At 44.5% G+C, this 21345-nt stretch overlaps 1 protein-coding gene across 1 annotated transcript in view; it reads right to left on the bottom strand.

The window, feature by feature from the left end:
• Window positions 1–1755: 1755 nt before the first annotated feature.
• The window catches only part of LOC144752248 (nicotinamide N-methyltransferase-like), a 166023-nt gene continuing 146433 nt past the window's right edge, over window positions 1756–21345 (bottom strand). The window contains exon 3 of the mRNA XM_078640254.1: window positions 1756–2639. Within this exon, the coding sequence (XP_078496380.1) occupies window positions 2210–2639 (430 nt within the window). The 3' untranslated portion in view covers window positions 1756–2209. The remainder of the gene's footprint in view (window positions 2640–21345) is intronic.

The raw sequence follows: 21345 nt of genomic DNA, 5'->3' as shown, positions 1-21345 counted from the left end.
AATTCAACACAAGACACTGCTGTTTATTGAAATAATGTGTGTCCGATTGCATTGTGATAAATGCAATAAAGCACACTGATACCTTCGGTCGGGTCAGCACTATACAAGACTCTTCAATAAATAAATAAATAATAAATATGGACTATTGACTTCATTCGCCAACTGTATTATGATGCCTCCGCATCTGATGACATGGGAGGAATGGGGAGCGTACCCGCCCCTTTAGGTTCTTAAGATGGGTAAGGCAAGCCTGCATCCTCGCACCATTTCTATTTTCTATTTATACAAATGGTGATGGAGGATTCACTGGTGGGCGCATCCATGGATGTTTCCATACTTGATTCCCATCTACTTCCTATTTTGGCATGCGCCAACCATGCCTTACTCCTTTCCAGAACTGGCGTGGGTCTCCAATGTATGCTAACAGCATATACGACTTTTATGAGTACGCTGGACCTAAAAGTTAACCAAGCGAAGTCATTTATACTAATTGCAGGGGCAGGGAAAAAAGATAAGGTACCACACTTCCATATGGACATAAAAAAAAATAAGGTTAATTCATTTTCATATTTAGGAGTACTTTTTGACAAGAATCAATCTTGGACACAGTTAGTGGAAGGAAGAGAAATGGCAGGAGTATCAGGCATGGCCCCAATTGAGCCACTACAGTTAGTTGAAAACAAATTTTTGTCATCTCTAATCTCCCTTCCACAATCGTACTCAAATTATATCTCCTATATAATCGGGCCTGTCTTATGTTACAGACTCAATTCGCCTGGCACCACCCATGTTGTGGCTGTCGATTTGGCCTAGGGGCATAGTCTCCCTTAACCAAAGGATTATTACAGACCTACTCAAAATGGAGAAAAACAGCAGGAGTGGATGGTTAAGCTATGTTGAGCAGGAATTTAGTGCCTTAGGCTTGTTCAATCTTTTTAAGGTACCAATGACATGCTGGAACTTCCCAAGCTGAGGTTGACTGAGATTTATAATCTGAGGGCCCAATATGAAAGTAGAGAGAAGACCTATGGTACGCAGATGGTTTGGTTGTATCAACTAACACCCCCAATAGAGGAGGGTGAGTGTTCATATTTAGCAGAGGTCCCATTCTCAAATCACAAGTTTATCCTACTGAGATTTCGCCTAAATATGATCCGGTTGATGTTGGAGTATCCAGGTAACAGATTTAGGCACTCTGGTTTACCTTGTGATTCTATTTCACCCCAAAACGATTTGCATTTGGTATTGATTTATAGCGTGTATACTCAGGAAAGAAAGAAGTTTATTGTACCAACTCTAAAAAGACACAAATTCCGTCAATGCCGGGTTGCATTATATTTTTTTAAATCACTCCCGAACCCGTTGTTCACTGTTTTTATTACTCTTTAAAAAAATATATATTTATAGAACCATATACCTAGTAATTTCCATTTAATGTGTTTCATATGGAAATCCATTGTAAACCTGATCAAGGGGGGCTTGTCTATGAAAAGAATTGTAGTTGGTTGTGATTTTATTGCCCTGTTTTATCAACTTTTATGATCTGAACAAAAAAAGATCGAAAACTGTTTATAATGAATGAACGAATGGACTACTGATTCATCTATCCTGTACATTGGACTATTTAAGGAAGGCCTCTGGTTTATGGCTTTGGTTCTCATATGGAGGATCAAGATTTTCAGTTTTATAACTAAAAACAAAGCATTCAAAGTAAGGAGTTTTCAAAAAGAATGACATACCCAGGAAGTAGTATGACATTGCTGTTTATTGACTGGATTTATGCATCAACTACTTATTGCTACTACAAATACTTTAATGCATCAACTACTCACTACGACTACAACTACTGACATGTACGCGTCAATTGCACACTACTATTACAACTACTCACATTTATGCATCAACAACTCACTACTGCTACAATTACTTGCATGTATGAACCAACTGCTCACTATTATTACTCACATTTATGCATAAATTACTCACTACTACTACATGTACTCACATTTATGCATCAACTAATCACTACTACTACAACTCATGCATGCTCGGGTTGATGTAACATTTGTTACCAACATCTGACTATAATTTAAAGAAAGGACCAAATACATCATGGTAAGTGTAAAAGAAGGAATATAATGCACATCTAATCCACTTTTCCACCAGTTTGCCTCCAAAATGTTTTCTCTTTTTTATTTGAAGAGTAGATTTATCTTGTTTTATGTGCTTTTAAAACAACAAAATATTTATAATCTGTGACATCATACAAACTTTCTGTTTTCCGAAGATAAATGTACTCTTCCTGGATGTCATAACCAGCCTCAATGAGGGCATCCTTCAGAAAATCCTCATTCATGTAGAAAATAGGAAACTTGAAGTCACCGCACATGTAAAATGTTGCTTCCAGCATTGCACTCATTATTAGATGACCTCCAGTCTTTAACAGCGAGGAGATATTTTTCAGAGCTTCGCAGAAGGACTTCTTGTCTGTGACAAAGTGCTCCAAACAGTGTGCCAAAAGCAGACAGTCAGCCTGGGGGAGGATGACGGGAGACAGTGGGTTACTGCTCGTGACATCATGTTTGAGAACTCTTTTGACTTTTCTTTTCAACATGCATTCCTTCTCATTCCATGTTTCACTAAAAGTAAAGAGATACAACATGGTTAACATGTTTTTAATTGTTGATTGACACATGTTATGAAATGGGAAGATGATCATATTCAAGATGGCCAGCCATTTGGCCTGTGCTCCCCACTTTGTACAACACATTTCTCTGGACCAATCTCTGGTTTATGAACCTTAAGACAATGCAAATGCCATATATTTCTACCATAAACAATCTGGCATCAGTTTGCTTTTGGGAATTAGATGTTGCAGACAAAACTCAAATCCTACTGTTTGGGTTGAATCCCCTGCCAGTGTGGGAAGGAGCATGGCCTGTCAGTGACTCCTACCCCCTTCAACTGTGGTGAGCAGGATTCTCCATTTTATGTTTAACTTTCATCTATCTTTCAGTGCTCAGGTGTCAGCAGCTGTGAAATCATGCTTTTTGAATTGTGGCATGCTGAGGAAGTTTCAAATTTTTCTTCCTCATGATGTACAAGCCACTATGTTCAGGGCACTGATTTTCTCCAGGCCGGACTATGCCAGTGTTCTGTACTTGGGTCCTCCTGAATATTTGGTCCAGTGTTTACAAGTAATTCTCAACTTGGCCGTCCACCTACTCTACAAAATTCCTAAGCACACATCAGTATCTCAGCTGCAGGAGAAACTGGTTTCAGACCCAGCAATGCATCACGTACAAGGCTCTGACATTGACACCTCAAGCCCTTCACAACATAGGACTAGGTACCAACATGAGAGGATCAAGCAACACAGACCAGGGAGGTCCGTGCATTCCAGTAGTGCTGGTGTACTTACAGTCTTCAAATTTAAAAAAGCAGCGCTGAGGAATTTCCCTCTTTTACAGTCAAGCTGGCCAGCATGAGGAATCAGATGCCTTGACATCTGAGGACCATTACAGAGGAAACACAATTCATGAAAGAATTTAAAGCGTTTTCATTCAAACTTTAGGGATTGTAGAATTCCAGTTGTTCCTTGCTTCTTTTCCACGTCTAGTTGCCCAATGCGCTGGGTCACTCTTAAAATATCTATATGCTGTAGAAGAATCTCTCATTCATTCATCCATTCTTCTGATATTTAATACAAAGCTTTGTGGTATAATGTATGTCATCATCTTAGATTAGATCAAGCTTTTCTGTCTCCTTCTGTTTATTTATTATATGGAGACTCAATTTGGTTACTGTGGTAGGAAAGTAAGATCTACTTCTCATGGTTACCCCCACTTTTTGCTTGTTGTTACACTGTTTTTAACTAGTCTGACTGGGATCCTGCTAATCAGGAACCCCCATTATCTACTTTCTCCCTAAAATGTTATGCCATGTACTTAGGGACACTCCAGATTGGATACTGGAGTGCCCTTATCAGTCCCGAGTATATGGTACACATGTACCCAGGGCATTGGTACCCCAGAGGCATCACATGGGCTGAGGCATGTGTTATGCCACACATGCGAGGCCATTCAAAATGGAACTACAAGCATGCAAGTGCAGCCTGGGTGAGCTTGCTTGCTACACTTACAAAATATATAGGTTTACTATATCTATAAACTTAAAAACCTATCAGTCACCCCTCTGGCAGGCCATGACAATCCTGAAGGCAGGGTGCTGGGTTTTTTGTGAGAGGGTGCCCCTACATGAGCAGAGCCGCTCTGCAGCCTTCGGAGAGCATTCTTCTGAGTTGTCGGTGACGCAGCCAGACATATAGGTAGAGGTGCATTATATGCTTGTGTAAAATGCTATCTCAAAAACAGCTGCAACAAAACATGTTGTGTTTGGTATCAAACACCTTGGAATCATACCTCCACACCAGTAACCAGTGTGGAGGTATGATTCCACCTTTCTGAAGTGAGTTTTGTGGTGTCCTTGGCCTTCCTCATACCAGCCTTCTCATCCCGGACAGCACAAAATGGTTGCTTCCGACCAGAGACACATGACTGCTCTTTTGCTGCTGAGCCTAGTTCGAAGAGGGGAAGGCAAGACAACAGGCATCCTGTCACAGGGCAGTGTGACCACCTCCCAGACAGGATTTAGTGTATTGGGGCTGGGTGGGTGTACTTCCAAAGTGCCAGAAAGACTGCACAATGGGCAAATGTGTGTCCCTGTACATAGTCCAAGTCAAACCAGTCCTGGGAGCCATTGGCTCCTGCTCTGGGATGAAACTGGACAAAGGACAAGGGAGTATCCTCCCCACTGTCCTGACCTTCCTCTGGGAGGGTCCCCTGAATCTGCCCAACCCTCTCCCACGGGTACTTAAGGGCCTATCTTACTGTAGGACCCTAGATTCGATGTGGACAAGATTCTTATCAAGAAACCACTGACCTTCGACCGTCAGGACACTGGACATCACTGGACTTTGATTGGGACCCCCTTTCTCCCCTCTCAGTCCAACGCCCAGTATGAGCCTGTGCTCTTTACATACTCCATGCAGGACCTGTAGAGCATCAAGCACAACTGATGTTATCTCCCTTGGGGGAAAGGAATCACCCCCCTGCATTCCCAGGCACCATAAAACAACTGACAAGTCGGCTGATCCTGAGCTCCTGCAGACTCTGAAGGCTCCAGCAACACAGGAGGTGGGTTCCTATGTTTCATGTTTCCTATGTTTCATGAGGTCAAGCTGCCATGTCACCAAGTTTGAGGCCATTATCCCTTCTTGGGTCTGCATAAATTGAACCCCTGTGTATCATGTACCTTTGCAAGTACATTTGCTTGTGGGCAGTTCCTGAACAAGTGCATTGAGGTATTGATAGCCCTAATCTCTGCTCACATTTCTTACAAAGGACTTCAGTACAAAATTTGGGAAACTACTAGAGGTCCCCCCGCAACTACTTTGCCTTTGGCCTGTGGGTCCATTTGAGGAACAATACTGCTTTTCTTGGGCTCCCTTGGTTTCTCAAGGCCTGCTCTGACTCCTCTTGCTGTGGTGAGTCTCCTGGTCCTTGCTGGGCCAGACAATAACCTTCCTTGACCTTCTTTGTGGGTTGCCACTGCCAAGGCTTGCTGGTGCTCCTGCCTGATACCTACCCCTCAGCACTAAACACCCTTTGCGGACAGCTCGTATCTGGCTCTTGGTTGTCCTCAAAGTTTCTACTTGTCCCCGTGGCTGCAGAGCCATGGTCTCCATCTTCACATCTGAGGCACCCAACATCGGTGGGCATTCGTCTACTGGGCTCCTGGTCATTCCTGAGCCACCCAGACACTATCCCCTCTGCTTTCATGTTCCTTCCATCAAGAACCCATCTGTGGATTCCACCGGACACTTTTCTACTTTCCAGCTGTGGCATTTCTTTGCACACTCCCATTAAGATCGACAGTGGTTTCCGATGCCACTTCAGACCTATGTACCCGTCATTCCTGAGATAGGTAACTCTGGTACTTCGGTATCTACGGATGGCGTGGCTCCCCAACCTTCTATGTTTTAAAGAGTTTATTCATAATCCACTGGGAAGGGTCCTTAAACTTTAAAACAGCATCTGTGACTCCCCCATTGAATTGTACGTAGCACATGGTCATGTTCTCACACTGTACCCCTCCTTCATGGAGTCCCTCCATACTCACCTTGGGTGGTTCCTTGGGGTCTCAGTGATTCTACAACCTCTAGACACTATCTTGACTTGAGTCATGGTTCTTATACCACTATATTAGTATATGGTTTGGTCTGCCCCTGGAGCCCACTGTCTATTAGTGCTACTTACGATTGTTTCTGTGATACAGTATTATGTGCTTTGTGTTTATCTGTGTGTAGCAGATACTGTGAGATATTTAAGGTGTGTTATAATAATACACACATATTTTTATAACTACTTTGTTGTTCTACAATAAGGTTGCATTCTGGTAAACCAAGCTGCTTAACATTCCTTCAAGACTAAGCCTGAAGGCTACCATTTAGCTAGCTTTCTAAGCTTGTCTTTGACCTCTTAAATCACATTAAGGGCTATTTGAACTAGTGCAAGGTGCCCACTTTAATTAGTGAACATTATATACTGGCCAACTCCTCACACCATTGACTCTAGATTATAGCTTCACAAACGCATTAAATACCAATTGTATATCCTCAAAAAATGAATAAGCCTCTAAATCCAATTTGGTGTGATTTCATCCCAAGTTATGATATTCTCTGCCTCCAAGAGACATGGGCTAGGAATCCACTACATATCAACCGGTATTGAACCGTACGCACTGAGGCAAGAGATAGTAAAGCAGGTGGACTTAATGGAGGCCTCTGTACATATATTGCAAACACTTTCAATTTTAGTAAAATTGAATCCAGGCTAGATAACGCCTTTTTCCAAATCATTAATATTAAGATAGATAGCAAGCGATCAATAATTCTGATTAATTTGTACAATAACATTCCCATGTCTGATGTAGAAGCAGTTTTTAATGAGTTACTAACTGACGTCCAAACTCTATGGCATAAAAGTGTCTCTGATCCGTTTCTTAGGACATTTTAATTGTGGTTTATGTACTATTGTTGATTCAAATGTGTGTGGATTTGATGTGGAGGAAGGGCTCAGTTGCACGCATTTTACTCATTCAAAAGTCGGGGAGCGGTTAAATGAGATGTTATGCACCCTGGACTTAGGCTTTGTAAATGAAATATGCCTGGAACCAGTACCCATGGGGTATACTTTTAGTGGGCGGGGCTTATATTCTACAATTGATTTTTTGTTGCTGTCAAACCGATATGCCGCTCAAGTTAGCTCATTTCACATTGGAGACGTATCATTGAGTGTCCACTTCCCACTGTGTGCAACATTTAAAGGATGTTTAAAAACTTTAAAAAAGGTGTAAAAATGCTCCACTGCCTTTTGAGTCACTGGCACTAGACAGAACGCATGGCTACACATTGAAATGGGCTATGGTTGATCCTGAACGTCTTCTAAACATTGTGGTGACCTAGTGCAAAGATGAATTTGTTACTTGTACTAGCAATCTAGCTGGCCCAGGTAGCATTTTAGAGGCGTTTGAGTAAATATCAAGCACTGTGAGGGAGGCCCTTTCTGTTCATAAATCCAGGAAGGTAAAACAAATGGGTTGGTTTGACACACAATGTACGAAAGCACACACAAATTAAAAAAATATTCATCCCACTATCCCGAGAGATCGTGAGGCCATTAGGGAGGCAAGGAGAACATATAAACTAGCAATTAAGGGGAGAAGAGACAGCCTGAAAATGGAAGCATGGGAGTCCCTCTATTCGGCTGCCTTAAGTAGGGATAGTAGTGCCTTCTGGAAGGTGGTAAAAGCACCTTTTCTGAAACCAGACAGGGCCCTTCCATTGAGATTGCCATTTCAGAGGAACTGTGGGTGGGGCACTTTACAGAGGTCTTCAGGGGGATTGACCGGCCTGACAACGACACCTTATCAAGTAATAATTCACTTAATACTGACCTTAAATTCACCTTAGATGAGGTGTTGATGGCACTCTCCAATACTCATGGAGGAAAGGAGCCTGGACCAGACGGGGTCCCTAGTGACCTCTTTAAGTCAGATGTATCTATGTAGGGTCCGATTGTGATGCAAGTAGCGAATGCTAGATGCTATGTACCATTCCCAACAACCTGGACAGAGTCAATTATAGTTCCCATCTGTAAAAAAGGAAACCGTCAAGACCCTAGATGCTACAGGCCCATCTCATTACTCCACTCAATGACAAAAATCCTAGGTTGTGTAATTTTAGTAAGACTAAAAGTCTGATAATAAGATTCATTCCGATTTACAATATGGATTTCACAAAGGAGTGGGCACTATCGAGCAGTCTCTTAACCTTGCCTTATTGGTAGGAAAATATGTTTGTGTGAAAAATGGTGTCTTGTTTTTGGCCTTTGTAGATTTGACAGCTGCTTTTGATTTGGTATGACACATTAAACTGTGGGAGATTTAAGACAGGAGAGGTGTGGATCATCAAATTATCCAATTTTTTACGGCGGTTTTATTGCACGGCCCAAACCAGAGTCCGCTTTGATGTTAAGGGTGGAAATACAACTCCCATTCCAATTCATAGGGGAGTCCGAAAAGGACGTGTACATAAATGATTTGGAGGGCGCATTACTTGAGCAAAAGGTTGACTTCCCTAAGATCATTGGTCGTCCAATCCCTGCCCTTTTATACGCCGACGATAAGTTTTTAATGTCCCTAGTCGGCTTATGGATAGTTTTGACTGGTTTTAACAACTAAGGACTAACTGTGAACACATCTAAAACTTATGTAATGAGCTGCGGGGTGGGGAGGAAAAAATGTTGTGAAGTGTTCATTGCGGATCAAAAGATTGACACAAAAACTTTCTCATATCTGGGTGTTATGTTCCACCAAGAGGACATGTGGGCACAGGCAATAAGATTTAAAACACTTACTTTTACTAACACTATCTCCGCACTCACCCAGTTTGCGGGAATATTAGGGTTAAGACCACCAGTGGAACTTTTACAAATTTATCAGGCAAAATGTACTTTCACCGCAACTTACTGGTCTGAAATCTGGGGTACTGCAAATACTAACTCCCTTCACGTAGTGGAAAATAAATTTGTAAGATATTTATAGTCTGTACTAAGAACAACATCTGCCTATATATGTCATGCAGAATTGGGATTAACATATCTGAATGACATCATTAAACTTGTGCCAATTTTATTGTGGCATTGTGAATAGACTAAAGAAGAACCCACATTAAATATGGATATTTTAAAGGATATTTTAAAATTGGTAAAAGTTTTAAGGATTCCCTGGATTCATTATGTTTCTAATTGTATGCATAATTTGGGTCATCCTGAGTATTTTACTAACCCTGAATCCTTTCACTCAGCAAGCAGGAAGGAACTGAAAGCAAGCAGGAAGGAACTGAAAAAAGAAGATATTGCATTGCTGGAAATAATAAGGCTGACAACGGAAAGTCTGCAACCGTCGGTACTAGCTAACCAAATGACTTTAAGTGTTTTTATAATACAGCCCTATCTAGCCGTAGTTCCAGCAGGGTCCGATAGGTTCTTACTAACAAGATTTTGACTCAGTATATTTCACAGACTCACTAGCTTTCATAATATGAATAATTGGAGTCGCACTCGTATAGCTGGTCCTTGCGACAATTGTTCATACTAAAAACACCATCCATGTTATCTTTTTTTGTGGTTTTTACTCTGAAATTATAAAAGTGTGGATTCGACCAATGTTAACAATGATTGGACTCAGGACTTGTCGACCTGCGTATATTGCACTGCAAAACCTGGACAATGCTGATATGATCTGGAAAAATGCGATGTTTTTGAAAAGGACGTTCGCCTATAGGAAGAGCTTAGTGTTTTAAATAAATGTGGATCTCAAGTTCATTGAAAAAAACATATGTTTCAGGGGCGTTATTGTTAGCTGGACATTTCACTCGTACAAAACCATTGAAATTCCCCCGTTATAGTTAGTTCAGCTACCTATAACTTGAGCGCCCGCAATGCACTGCTGATGACATCACATATTACATCAATCATGACATGATCAGTGACATCACTCATGACATCCCTGATGACATCATCCTTGTGATAGAGTGGCAGACCTCCACTCCCCCTAATATAACCTTTGATACACACACTCAAAAATAGAAACTAACATTTTCAAAGCAATGGAGATGCCAATACCAGTTACAACACACCTATTCAGTAATTCGGGGGAATTAAAACACCTACATACACTAGGGAATATTATGCATTGGGGTACCCCTGTGATTACCATGAACTCCTCTGTAAGACCCTAGTACATAATAGGGCAGGGGCATTAAAAATACATTTGTAAAACATGCCACAGAATGCGTTTGCACACTGGTGAAGGGAGGAGGGCTGAGCTGACATGTGCAAACATGCCCTGTGGCCGTTTTAATTTGGTGGATAAAGTCCCCTTGAATCCTGTGTCCCTTGGGTACAAGTAGCCTACCGGGTATCTTCAGTTAGTGCCACAGAGCTGCATTGCAGAGAGGTGTAAAAAAAGGGCATGGCCTAGACCACCTCTCTGCAATGCAGCGCAGTGGTGCTTACTGGAAGCAATTGGTTGGCTATTTGGCCCCCAGGGGCCCTCTGCATTGAAGGGGAATTATTTCCCCAACTTAAACCGTGCCACAGGGCGTGTTTGTACACGTCACCTCAGGCCCCATCTCCTCCCTTCCCCCCTTTGTAAACACACCCTGTGTCTGTTACAAGTTGGGAGAATAAGTCCCCTTGAATCCTGGGGGGCCCTAGGGTCAAACTAGCCCACTAGGTACCCCCAGTAAGCGCCACAGAGCTGCGTTGCAGAGAGGTGTAAAAAGGGGTACAGCCTGCACCACTTCTCTGCAATGCAGCACAGTGGCACTTACTGGAAGCACCTGGTGGGCTACTTAGCCCCCAGCGGCCCTCAGGATTGAAGGGGAATTATTTCCCCAACGTAAAACGCACCACAGTGCGTGCTTGCACACGTCACCTCAGGCCCTGTCCGCTCTCTTACCCACTGTGTAAACACGCCCTGTGTCAGTTTTAAGTTGGGAGATTAAGTCCCCTTGAATCCTGAAGGACCCTAGGGTCAAACTAGCCCACTAGGTACCTCCAGTAAGCTTTGTTGCAGAGAGGTGTAAAAAGGGGTACAGCCTGGACCACCTCTCTGCAACACAGCATAATGGCGCTTACTGGAACCACCTGGTTTGCTAGTTGGCCCCCAGGGCTCTCAGGATTGAAAGGAATTATTTCCCCAACGTAAAACATGCCACAGGGCGTATTTGCACACATCACCTCATGCTCCGTCCCCTCTCTTTGCCCCTTTGAAAACGCGCCCTGTGTCATTTTAAGTTGTGAGATTAAGTCCCCTTGTATCCTGGGGAGCCCCAGGGTCAAACCAGCCCACTAGGTACCTCCTGTAAGCGCCACAGAGCTGTGTTGCACAGAGGTGTAAAAAGGGACGTGGCCTCTGATCACCTCTATGCAACGCAGCTCCCTGGCGCATACTGAAGGTACCTGCTGGGCTAGTTGGCCCTCAGGGACCCTCAGTGTTGAAGAGGAATTAATTCCCCTACTTAAAACTCACCACTGGGCGCATTTTCCAAAATGGTGAAGGAATGGGGAGGGGTCTGAGGTGACATATCTGCAAACACGCACTGTGGCGCATTTTAAGTTGGATAATTAATTCCTCCTCAATCCTGAGGGTCCCTGGGGGCCAACTAGCCCACCAGGTACCTCCAGTATGTGCCTGGCGCATACTGGAGGCTCCTGGTGGGCTAGTTGGCCCCAGGGACCCCCATTATTCAAGGGTGCGTTTACAGAGTGCTGCAAGGAGGTGGCGTGGCCCCACTTTTTTTTCTAATCAATTGGCCCTGGGGACCTCATCCTGGGGCCTTAATCGGCCCCGGGGTCCCCATCACTCAGGGAATGGCTTTTTTAAAAAAATTCTTTCAGGGGGGACTACGTTGCCCCCCTCCTCAGGCCACTTATGGCCTCAGGGACACCATCCCCGGGGCCGGCCTTTGATTTTTTATTCCATATCATTATTGTTTTTAATTTTGGGGATTTTGCGAATTTTTGGTAATTTCGTGGTCCGCAATTTGCGCAAAATTGTCAAAAAATTCACGATTCGCAAGCTGGCAGGTTTTTTTGCTTGGTCGAGCTTCAAAAATACAATCTCGCTCTCGGCGTTGGCTTACCGTGATTCTGAGTTCGCCGATATGTTTTTCCTCCCAGTTTACGTGCGCTGCGCCATTTAGCATCTGGCTGCGTGATCGCGCGAAATCTTTCGACCGCGAGTACGTCATTACGGCCCGCCATCTTGCACTACGAGAGTTTGAGAACGCGACTACGTCATAAGGGACCGTGATCACGCATCGCGGGAGTAAAAAATTGCGAACACATAGATGCGACGCGCAGCTGACTTCCGGCGGGAGATTTGAACAGCTCGCTTTTCCGAACTTGCAAAAATTGCAATTCTGCACAAGAAATCTACCGCAGGCAGCATAAACCTTCTGAAAATGACGATTAGGATCAGAATAACATTTGGCTGCACTTTTTTGTGCAAGGAGTCCATTTTTGGGGGGTGGGAGGAAGGAAGTGCCCCAGAGTCTCCAACTTCCTGTTCCTGTCCAGCAGGATCCTCCCAGTGCTTTGTCCATGTCCTGGTCACTTTTCATTTGGATCTGGAGCTGGAAGGATTACTTTTTGTGGCTCCTGCTGGATATTTGAACTTTTTGTTTGGATCACTTTTGGATTACATTTGGATTTGAGATTTTACAAGTAAGTTGGTGTTGTTTGTTTGGGGCATTGCAGTTGCTGCAACTACAATTTTTAAACTTTTTCACAACTTAAAAAAATATATATATTGTGGGTAGGTACAGTATCCAGTAGGCCCAAGGTTAGTCAAGGGTGCATGATGCAACTGTTTCTGTGAGTTTTGTAGAACTTAAATATCATTTATGTCTTGGAATTGAATAGCTCACTGTTATATGTGGATTTTCTTTTAATTTTGGGGTGCTTGTAGAGCCACACTAGCCAGTAGGCCCAGGGGTAGTCAGTGGTGCATGGACCAAGTCTTTCTGTGGGGTGTCTTGAATTTAAACATCATTTAGGGCATGGATGGCATTGGATTACGGTGATTTTTGTGTGTATTTTGATTTTTTGGGTATTGTTGGGGCCTGGTCCAAGGCCTGGCCATGTGGGTGGGGGCCATTTTCAGGCCTGGTCCAGGGCCTGGCCATGTGGGTGGGGGTCTAGGGGCCATTTTGAAGCCAGGCAGTGTGCTGTGTGCCATAGGCCTGCACCCAGTCTGCCTTGCTTTCATCCATTATGCCCAGGGCTAGTCAGTGATACATGGACCAAGTCTTTCTTTGGGGTGTCTTGAATTTAAACTTTATTTAGGGCATGGATGGCATTGGATTGTGGTGATTTTGGTGTGTTTTTTGCTTTTTTGGGGTGTTAGTGGGACCTGGCCATGTGGGTGGGGGCCATTTTGAGGCCTGGTCCAGGCAGGCCCTGGCCATGTGGGTGGGGGTCAAGGGGCCATTTTGTAGCCAGGCAGTGTTCTTTGTGCCATAGGCCTGCACCCAGTCTGCCTTGCTTTCACCCATTATGCCCAGGGGTACTCAGTGGTGCATGGACCAAGTCTTTCTGCGGGGTGTCTTGAATTTAAACATCATTTAGGGCATGGGTGGCATTAGATTGTGGTGATTTTTGTGTGTTTTTCGATTTTTCGGGGTGTTGTTGGGGCCTGGCCAAGTGGGTGGGGGCCATTTGAGGCCTGGTCCAGGCAGGGCCTGGCCATTTGGGTGGGGGTTAAGTGGCCATTTTGAAGCCAGGCAGTGTGCTTTGTGCCATAGGCCTGCACCCAGTCTGCCTTGCCTTGATCCATTATGCCCAGGGGTACTCAGTGGTGCATGAAACAACTCTCTCCGTGTGGTCTCTCTTCTATTAATTTAAACATCCATTTTTGATTAGAAATAATTGCAATTTTTTTATTTTTGGTCTTTCCATTTTTGGGTGTGTTGTATTAATAATAAATGCCTAGTTGTAAATATTAATTGAAGCACAACATATGCAACATTTATTTAACTGATGTTCCTCTGGCTTCCCCTGCTTTTAGGTGCACAAAGAGAACCACGAATCATCCTCCTCGTTCATCATCAGTGCCAGGAAGAAGTCATGCTGTGGTGTGTGCAGCACAACACCACGTGACTTCACGTGTGGCCACAGACAACTCTGCAACTTGTGCAACTGCGGCCTGCTGTTCTGACATCTGAAGAAGATGGGCCCAAAGAAAGGTGGCCGTAGCTCCTCTACAAAGAAAGTTGCCAGTGCCACTGCCAGTAAGAAGGTGCAGAAGAAGCAAGTGGCGCCACTTACCAAGGAGACTGATGTGCCCACAGACACTTTTTTGGGGGAAAAAACTACGCCTGCAGCAGTGGTGTCCGCCGGGGACCAAGCTGCGAGCAGCACCTCAGCTTCATTGGTCTCAGTGCCACCACGCCAAGTTAGGCCCAAGGCCATGAGTGCTGCAGAGGCAGCCACTTTAATTGCTCAATCACCGTCGACCAGTGATGTTGGCGTTGACTCATCGCAAGAAAGTAGCATCCAATCAATGCACTGTGTCACTCATCTGACGAGTGTTCAACCACAGCCGCAACGACAACCACAGGTGCAAAAAGGAGAGACGCAAGGAGAGGCGCAAGGAGAGGCGCAAGGAGAGGCGCAAGGAGTGGCGTAAGGAGTGGCGTAAGGAGTGGCGTAAGGAGTGGCGCAAGGAGTGGCGCAAGGAGTGGCGCAAGGAGTGGCGCAAGGAGTGGCGCAAGTAGAGGCGCAAGTAGAGGCGCAAGTAGAGGTGCATGGAGAGGTGCATGGAGAGGCGCAAGTAGAGGTGCATGGAGAGGCACATGGAGAAGCACATCTGCCCACAATGCTTGTTCCTCCAGAAGTAGGGGCACATCAGGAAATCGAGATTCAAGCAGAGGTATCATCCGAGCAAGCCACTTCTCCTGATGATCCATTGTCTTCCAGACACCCAGCAAGAAAAAGGTAAAGAAGGGCTAGTACAAGTTCTTCTTCAAGCCCCCTTCCTTCTGATGATCTAGATCTTGATTGGAACCCACCAATGCAGTCTGAGAGGGTGGCACGCCATGAGCCAACAAAGGTAGCTAAGCCTAAAAGGAAGGTTCCCGTAAGGCTTTCACTTATGGGTGATGATGATGAACGAGAAGTAGATTAGTGTATTCTGCTGCTGATGAACAGTCTGACGATGACGACCCAGTCATCACAGTCGTCACTCCAGCCCCAGCGGGCATGCAGCAGACAGACATTTTTATCCTATCCCGAATTGCTGCTGAGCGGGATGTGGGCGGCGTGGCACTGGTACCACCACCAACACAGGTAACTATTACACCAACATGACCTACAGCTGCCATATTTTCTCTTCAGAAGGGCCAGCAGGGACCATCATCCAGCTCGACCTCCTTTACCTCAAGTAGTGGTGTTGTAACTGTAAGTGCACAACAGAGTCAAATTCGGCCATGCCCATCCTCCACTTCTGGCATTGAAAGTAGAACCTCCACCACCACCACCAGAAATCTCAACTCCCCAGTTTGGGACTTCTTTAGTATTAGCAAAAAGGCGGAAAACCTAGTTATTTTTTCGATTTGTAAAACTGTAGTTAGTCGGGGTAAGCTTGGTACCAACTATGGTACCAGAGGCCAGAGAGTTCATCTCCAAAGACACCACCCTATCCAGTGGGATCCGGGAAGCCAAAAGTACAACAAATCCAAATGTATCCATTGATATTGCATCTGATGATGACAAGGGGCTGATCATGCAGGGGGGAGGTGAAGAAGCGACATACATTTTTTCTGGTACACACATTAACCATGGCAGCAGCACTGCAGTGGAAGCGCCCACCCCCTCTACCCCAGCAACATCTATGAGGCACACTAAGAGTCTGGGAGAGACACCAATGCAAAAAAGTACATCAATGAGCCTAACTGGGTTAAGAAGTCTGGATCATCATCACGTATGAAAATGGTCCAGACCACCATTAAAAGCATGTTTTGGTCGGAGGCGCCATTTGAACGCAACCACCCAACGGCACGTCTTTATAATGCAATGCTGGCTAAAATGTTAGCGCTGGACCTTCTCCCTTTTTCTTTTGTGGAAGGGGTAGGTTTTCTAGAATTTGTGGCAGCAGTCTGCCCTAAATGGCAAGTTCCTAGCCCGTCCTATTTTGCCAGAGTTGCGGTTCCAGCACTACATCAAGATGTGCTGGAGGTAATTGGGGCAGCTTTGCAGAAGAGTGCAGTTCACACTATCCACCTGACAACAGACATGTTGACCAGTTGCCAAGCCCTTGATTACATGTGTGTCACTGCAAACTGGGTCTCTTTTGCAGGGGTTAGAGACAAGATATATGCAGGTGTTGACAGTGACACAATTTTTCAAGCAAGTCGGAAACATGCAACAGTAGCCATGTTTGCCATGGAAAAATCTCATACTGCAGTAAATATTTTGGAGGAGTTTAACAGTAAGGTCTTTAAATGGCTGTATCCAAGAAAGCACATGATTGGTTATGTTTCCACGGATAATGGCAGTAATATAGTTAGGGCCATGAATGATGGTGGATATTTCAGAGTGCCATGTTTGGCGCACAGTATTAACATTGTTGTTCAAGATTTCTTGAAAAAAGAAAACAAAGTCAGCAAGTTACTGACCACCTGCCGAAGAATCTGCACACATTTCAGCCATTCTTTTAAGGCCCGTAACATCTGAGGATCATTCAACGTGACTGTAGAGTGCCAGTCAGAGGACTGATCCAGGAGGTGGCAATACGTTGGAACTCAAACTTCTACATGCTTGAGCGTCTGACTCCAGCAGTGCTTGGTAATCAATGAGTATGTCTTTGCATGGGGTTCTTCTATGAAAGACATGAGGCTAGAGGTGGAGGAATGGGACCTACTTAAAAGCCTGACAGAGATGCTTTGTCCTTTTGAGGTCTTCACTCATGAAGTCAGCAGAGAGGACTGTACTTTGGGAAAAGCTATCCCATTGTTGCGCATGCTAGAGCACCAACTGAAGGCGGTGTCTTCAACGTTCAAAGATGATACTGACAAGCAAGGTGCATATCAATTGGCGGAGAGCTTATTCACCTGCCAACTTGACAAGGCATGAAGGAATACATTGCGAACAACATTACATTTGTGCCACTATTCTGGATCCACGGTACAAAAAGGCACTGGCCAGCAATACATTCATTCATTTTAATGAAGCAGATGTTTCAAAGTACAAACATTGGCTAGCTCTGTTAGCCACTCAGTTCGAAAAAGAGCGGCAGGAAATTGAAGGAAACGGCAGAAGTACTACTGAATCAGCAGGCCATCCGGCGTCAAGGTCCACTTCTGTGGCCAAAGGCAGTCACTCTCCCTCAGAGCCATTACGGACACCAGCAACCGTATCATCATCATCCTCACCGGCACCAGGCCCAGCCATAATATTGTCGGAAGCAAGTTGGATAACTCAGCAAGTGCTTGCTCGTTCCAGTGTTGATGCAAAGGCCACGGATAGTATGCAAAGTGGAGCACCCCTGGATGACCTTGACTGGATGGTGCAGGCCTATATGGATGACCTAAGAGAGGTCTTCATTGATCACAACCCATTGCCGTATTGGTATGGGAAAAGGGGTCTATGGCCACTGATCACCAAGCTGACTCTAAATTATTTGCCTTGCCCACTCGCAAGCGTGTCTTCTGAATGTGTTTTCAGTGCTGCTGGTGCCATTGTAACTTCAAAAAGGACCCGCCTCTCTCCCAAAAATGTGGAGAGGTTACCAATGATCAAGATGAATCAGCACTTCATACCACCAGATTACAAAATACGTGAATCCACGCAGGAAGAAGAGGACGATGTAGGTGACGGAAGTTCTTCTCTGTTAGCTGACCTACTGCCGTGTCAATTCACAGAGTTTGAGAACGAGCTCTACTTCCCTGACACCTAGGCCTGAAACTGACTTCCTTTTTTTTCGTCCTTATTCACTTTTATTCCTGTGTGTCTTTCTTTGTTTTGCAACTTTTACCACAACAAAACTCTAATCACAACAAATCCATCAGCAGCACTGTCTTCGTCTTATTTCCTTATTGAAGGTGCCGATGTCTGCATTCCTGAAGTTCCCAAGTTCACAACTCAGACATGCTCCTCTATCCTCCTCCTCCAGACTCCCCCTATCCATTTCCCTCGAGGCAGATGGCTGGATTACGCAGAATCAAGAAACTGTCGCTTCGTAGACGAGTCCCCTCAAAAGAAGTGGGACTGGAATTACTGACTAAATGCTGATTGCTGACAGTTACTTCTGAAATTGACTAGAGAGGCTGCCCTGTGGGCCTTCACATTAATAACAAGATGCAGACAAAAAGTGGAACAGGTAATGAATAATGAGATGGCGTGCAGTGGACAGCACTCTGGCTGTCTGGCTCTGATGAAAGCTATTGCTGTTTGTTTGTTTTGCATGAAATGAATCATATGTCTTCTGTTATTATTTAATATTTTACACACTAAATGTAACTCAAGTCTACTCTGTTTTTTTTACCTTGTAAATTGTACTTCTATTGCAGGGGCCACTAGGTTGCATTTTTTAATATGCAAAACGTCCTTGGACTCACTGTGTGTAGACTGCAACTGCATGAACAACATTGAGTTTGCCAATATACCATGATGATGATGAGTCTTGATGATCAAAGTTACATAATATCTTTTTTCTTTACAGTCACTCACTGGGATGGATGGATCATCATCGTCGGTTTACGGAAGAAATATGGCCATTTCCCTCCCCCTTCACATTCGCTGCCTTGATAACCTGTCCGCCTTTCGCAAGGCAGTCAAAACTCACCTGTTTCCGTTAATGTAAGCTTCTGCCCCCATTCCCTCTAGTAGGTTATGCCTTGGTTCTTAGCGCCGGGACACCCCGTTGCTGGGGCAGCTGTCGCGCTCAACAAACCCATAACATAACATAACATAACATTTCGTGAGTGGCAAACAGTTAAACCAGTCAACAACTACAGCAGAACTACATGTCTGTCTAGATGTGGTATGGAGTGGTTGAGCCAGTGTAGTGCTGTTATGCCAGAGTCCAGACAGCAGTTCATGTAAATTTGTGGCTATGTGGCTTGCTGCATACAATTAGATATGCTTTGCCTGTCTGTGTCAAAGAGGTATGCTACATCAGGTTGCTTCACTCAGTGGTGCCTGTCTTGACCGTATGTATGGCCCTGGCCTGCTGTGTGCTAATTACTATCCTTGAAAAGGAGACTCACTTTAGAAAAGATGCTTGTATGGAATACTGTTGCCTCTGAATCTGAAAGTGTTATTTTTGCACTACACACCATACCTTATATTTTTTTCTCTGTAGTGTTTTAATATCACTTCCTTTTTTTCCATCAACATTTACAGGCCGGCTTTTACCCTGTGCGATGGGAAAAATCATTAACTCAGGCTTTCCATTAGCGATCCGCAATTCCGCATCCACCTGGCAGGCAGTGGACAGTGTGTCTGGTCACCAAGATTGATCGACAGAGCGTCAGAATGGGATGGAGGAGTACCGAGATTAAGAGAAATGGCTGGATGCATGCAACTTCCGAAATTAAACAGGACAACTACAACATACAGTTAGAGTATCCTCTTCACTTCTCCTTATCTTTTAAATAATGTTATTATTGTGAACTTCTATGAGTGTGACTCTGTGCGTTTGTTTGCTCTCTGCTTCAAAATCATCCCCCCTGCTATTTGATAAGTTTCTTTGCTATTTTTAAAACTATTTAAATGTACTAATAAGTATTTATTCTCTCCGAGGGCAGATAGGCAAGTGAAATTGTGTAGTTACGGCAGCCCTGTACTGTCAAATTGTTTCTTCATAGTTAGTAAGTTGTAGTAAGTACTACTTTTCAGTAACCTAAACATCCATTTAGCAAACAACTTCATGCATGCAGTAGTGTACTTCCTTTATGTCCCTTAAAAGATTTATGGATATCTTCGTATTCAAAGATTTGTTTTTCTTCATGTGTTGTTTGTCCATGCTGTGTTGTTTTTCCTCTTTCCACAAAACTTTCCCAAAAAAAAACATTCCCATCCAATTTTCAAACCCTAACCCTCTTCCCACGGGCTATGTGGTTTTCATTGAGGTGTGACTAAATGACAACAATAATTCCACATACTTTCTGGGGAGGATAAGGTCAAAGCAACAGAAAATCAATTTCAAGACTGGTGAAGGAATCGGAGGATATATTCTTATTCCTATTCTGCTTGACACACGCCTATGAGTATTTGCAAATCAAATCAGAATTTTATGTGCGCCATCAAGTGGATTGATCATCAACAACATCCTCCTCCTACACGTGACAAATCGAATGCTTACGCTGCTGTGTCCTTCACCTTCAGTACTATTTCTTGTAGTAATCCAAGCAACTAGAACTTATATGTTATGTTATGTTATGTTAATAACTTTTATTCGGCGCACAGCTGCCCCAGCGAAGGGGCGTCCTGGCGCCTGTCCAGATACCACAACACAACAGATCAGAGCCGGGGAAAGAGGAGATCAATTGCCAGAAGCGAACAGGTGGGTTTTAATAGCGCGCCTGAAAAGAATAAGACTATCCAGGGCACGGATGTGTACAGGGAGAGAATTCCATAGGTCAACTGCCAGAACGCGAAAGGAGCGCCCTCCCATCCTACTCAGTCTGAACCTAGGCTTAATCGCCAGGTGGTGAGATTCAGACCTGAGGGAACGTGTGGGCAGATACGGAGCAATAAGGCCCGCAAGGGCAGGAGGGGAGGAAAGCTTCAGAATCTTAAATGTCAGACAGAGAGCCTTAAATTTGATTCTCTGTCTGACCGGAAGCCAATGAAGGGAAGTCAGAACAGTGGAAACAGAACACCGCCTCGGAAGGCCCACAATGGCACGTGCAGCAGCATTCTGCACAATCTGAAGCCTAGAAGCCTCAGCCTGGTTCACTCCAAGTAGCAAAGCGCTCCCGTAGTCCAATCGCGACAAGATGGAGGCCTGAACCACCAGTTGCCGCGTGGGGGGGTCGAAGAACTTAAGGACAGGCCTCAGTCCCCGCAGGATACCAAAACAGGTAGCTGCTACCCTCTTCGTATGGCTGGCAAAAGAAAGATGGGAATCCAGCCACACCCCCAGGTTTTTAACTTCGGCCGCTGGAGTGGGAGAGACCCCCAGTTCGGGAGGCCACCACTGGTCTCCCCAAAG

The sequence above is a fragment of the Lissotriton helveticus genome, chromosome 4_2, assembly GCF_964261635.1.
Source record: "Lissotriton helveticus chromosome 4_2, aLisHel1.1, whole genome shotgun sequence".
Classification (NCBI taxonomy): Eukaryota; Metazoa; Chordata; class Amphibia; order Caudata; family Salamandridae; genus Lissotriton; species Lissotriton helveticus.
The sequence above is the reverse complement of the archived record's forward strand: the minus strand, read 5'-3'. Positions and strand labels throughout refer to the sequence as shown.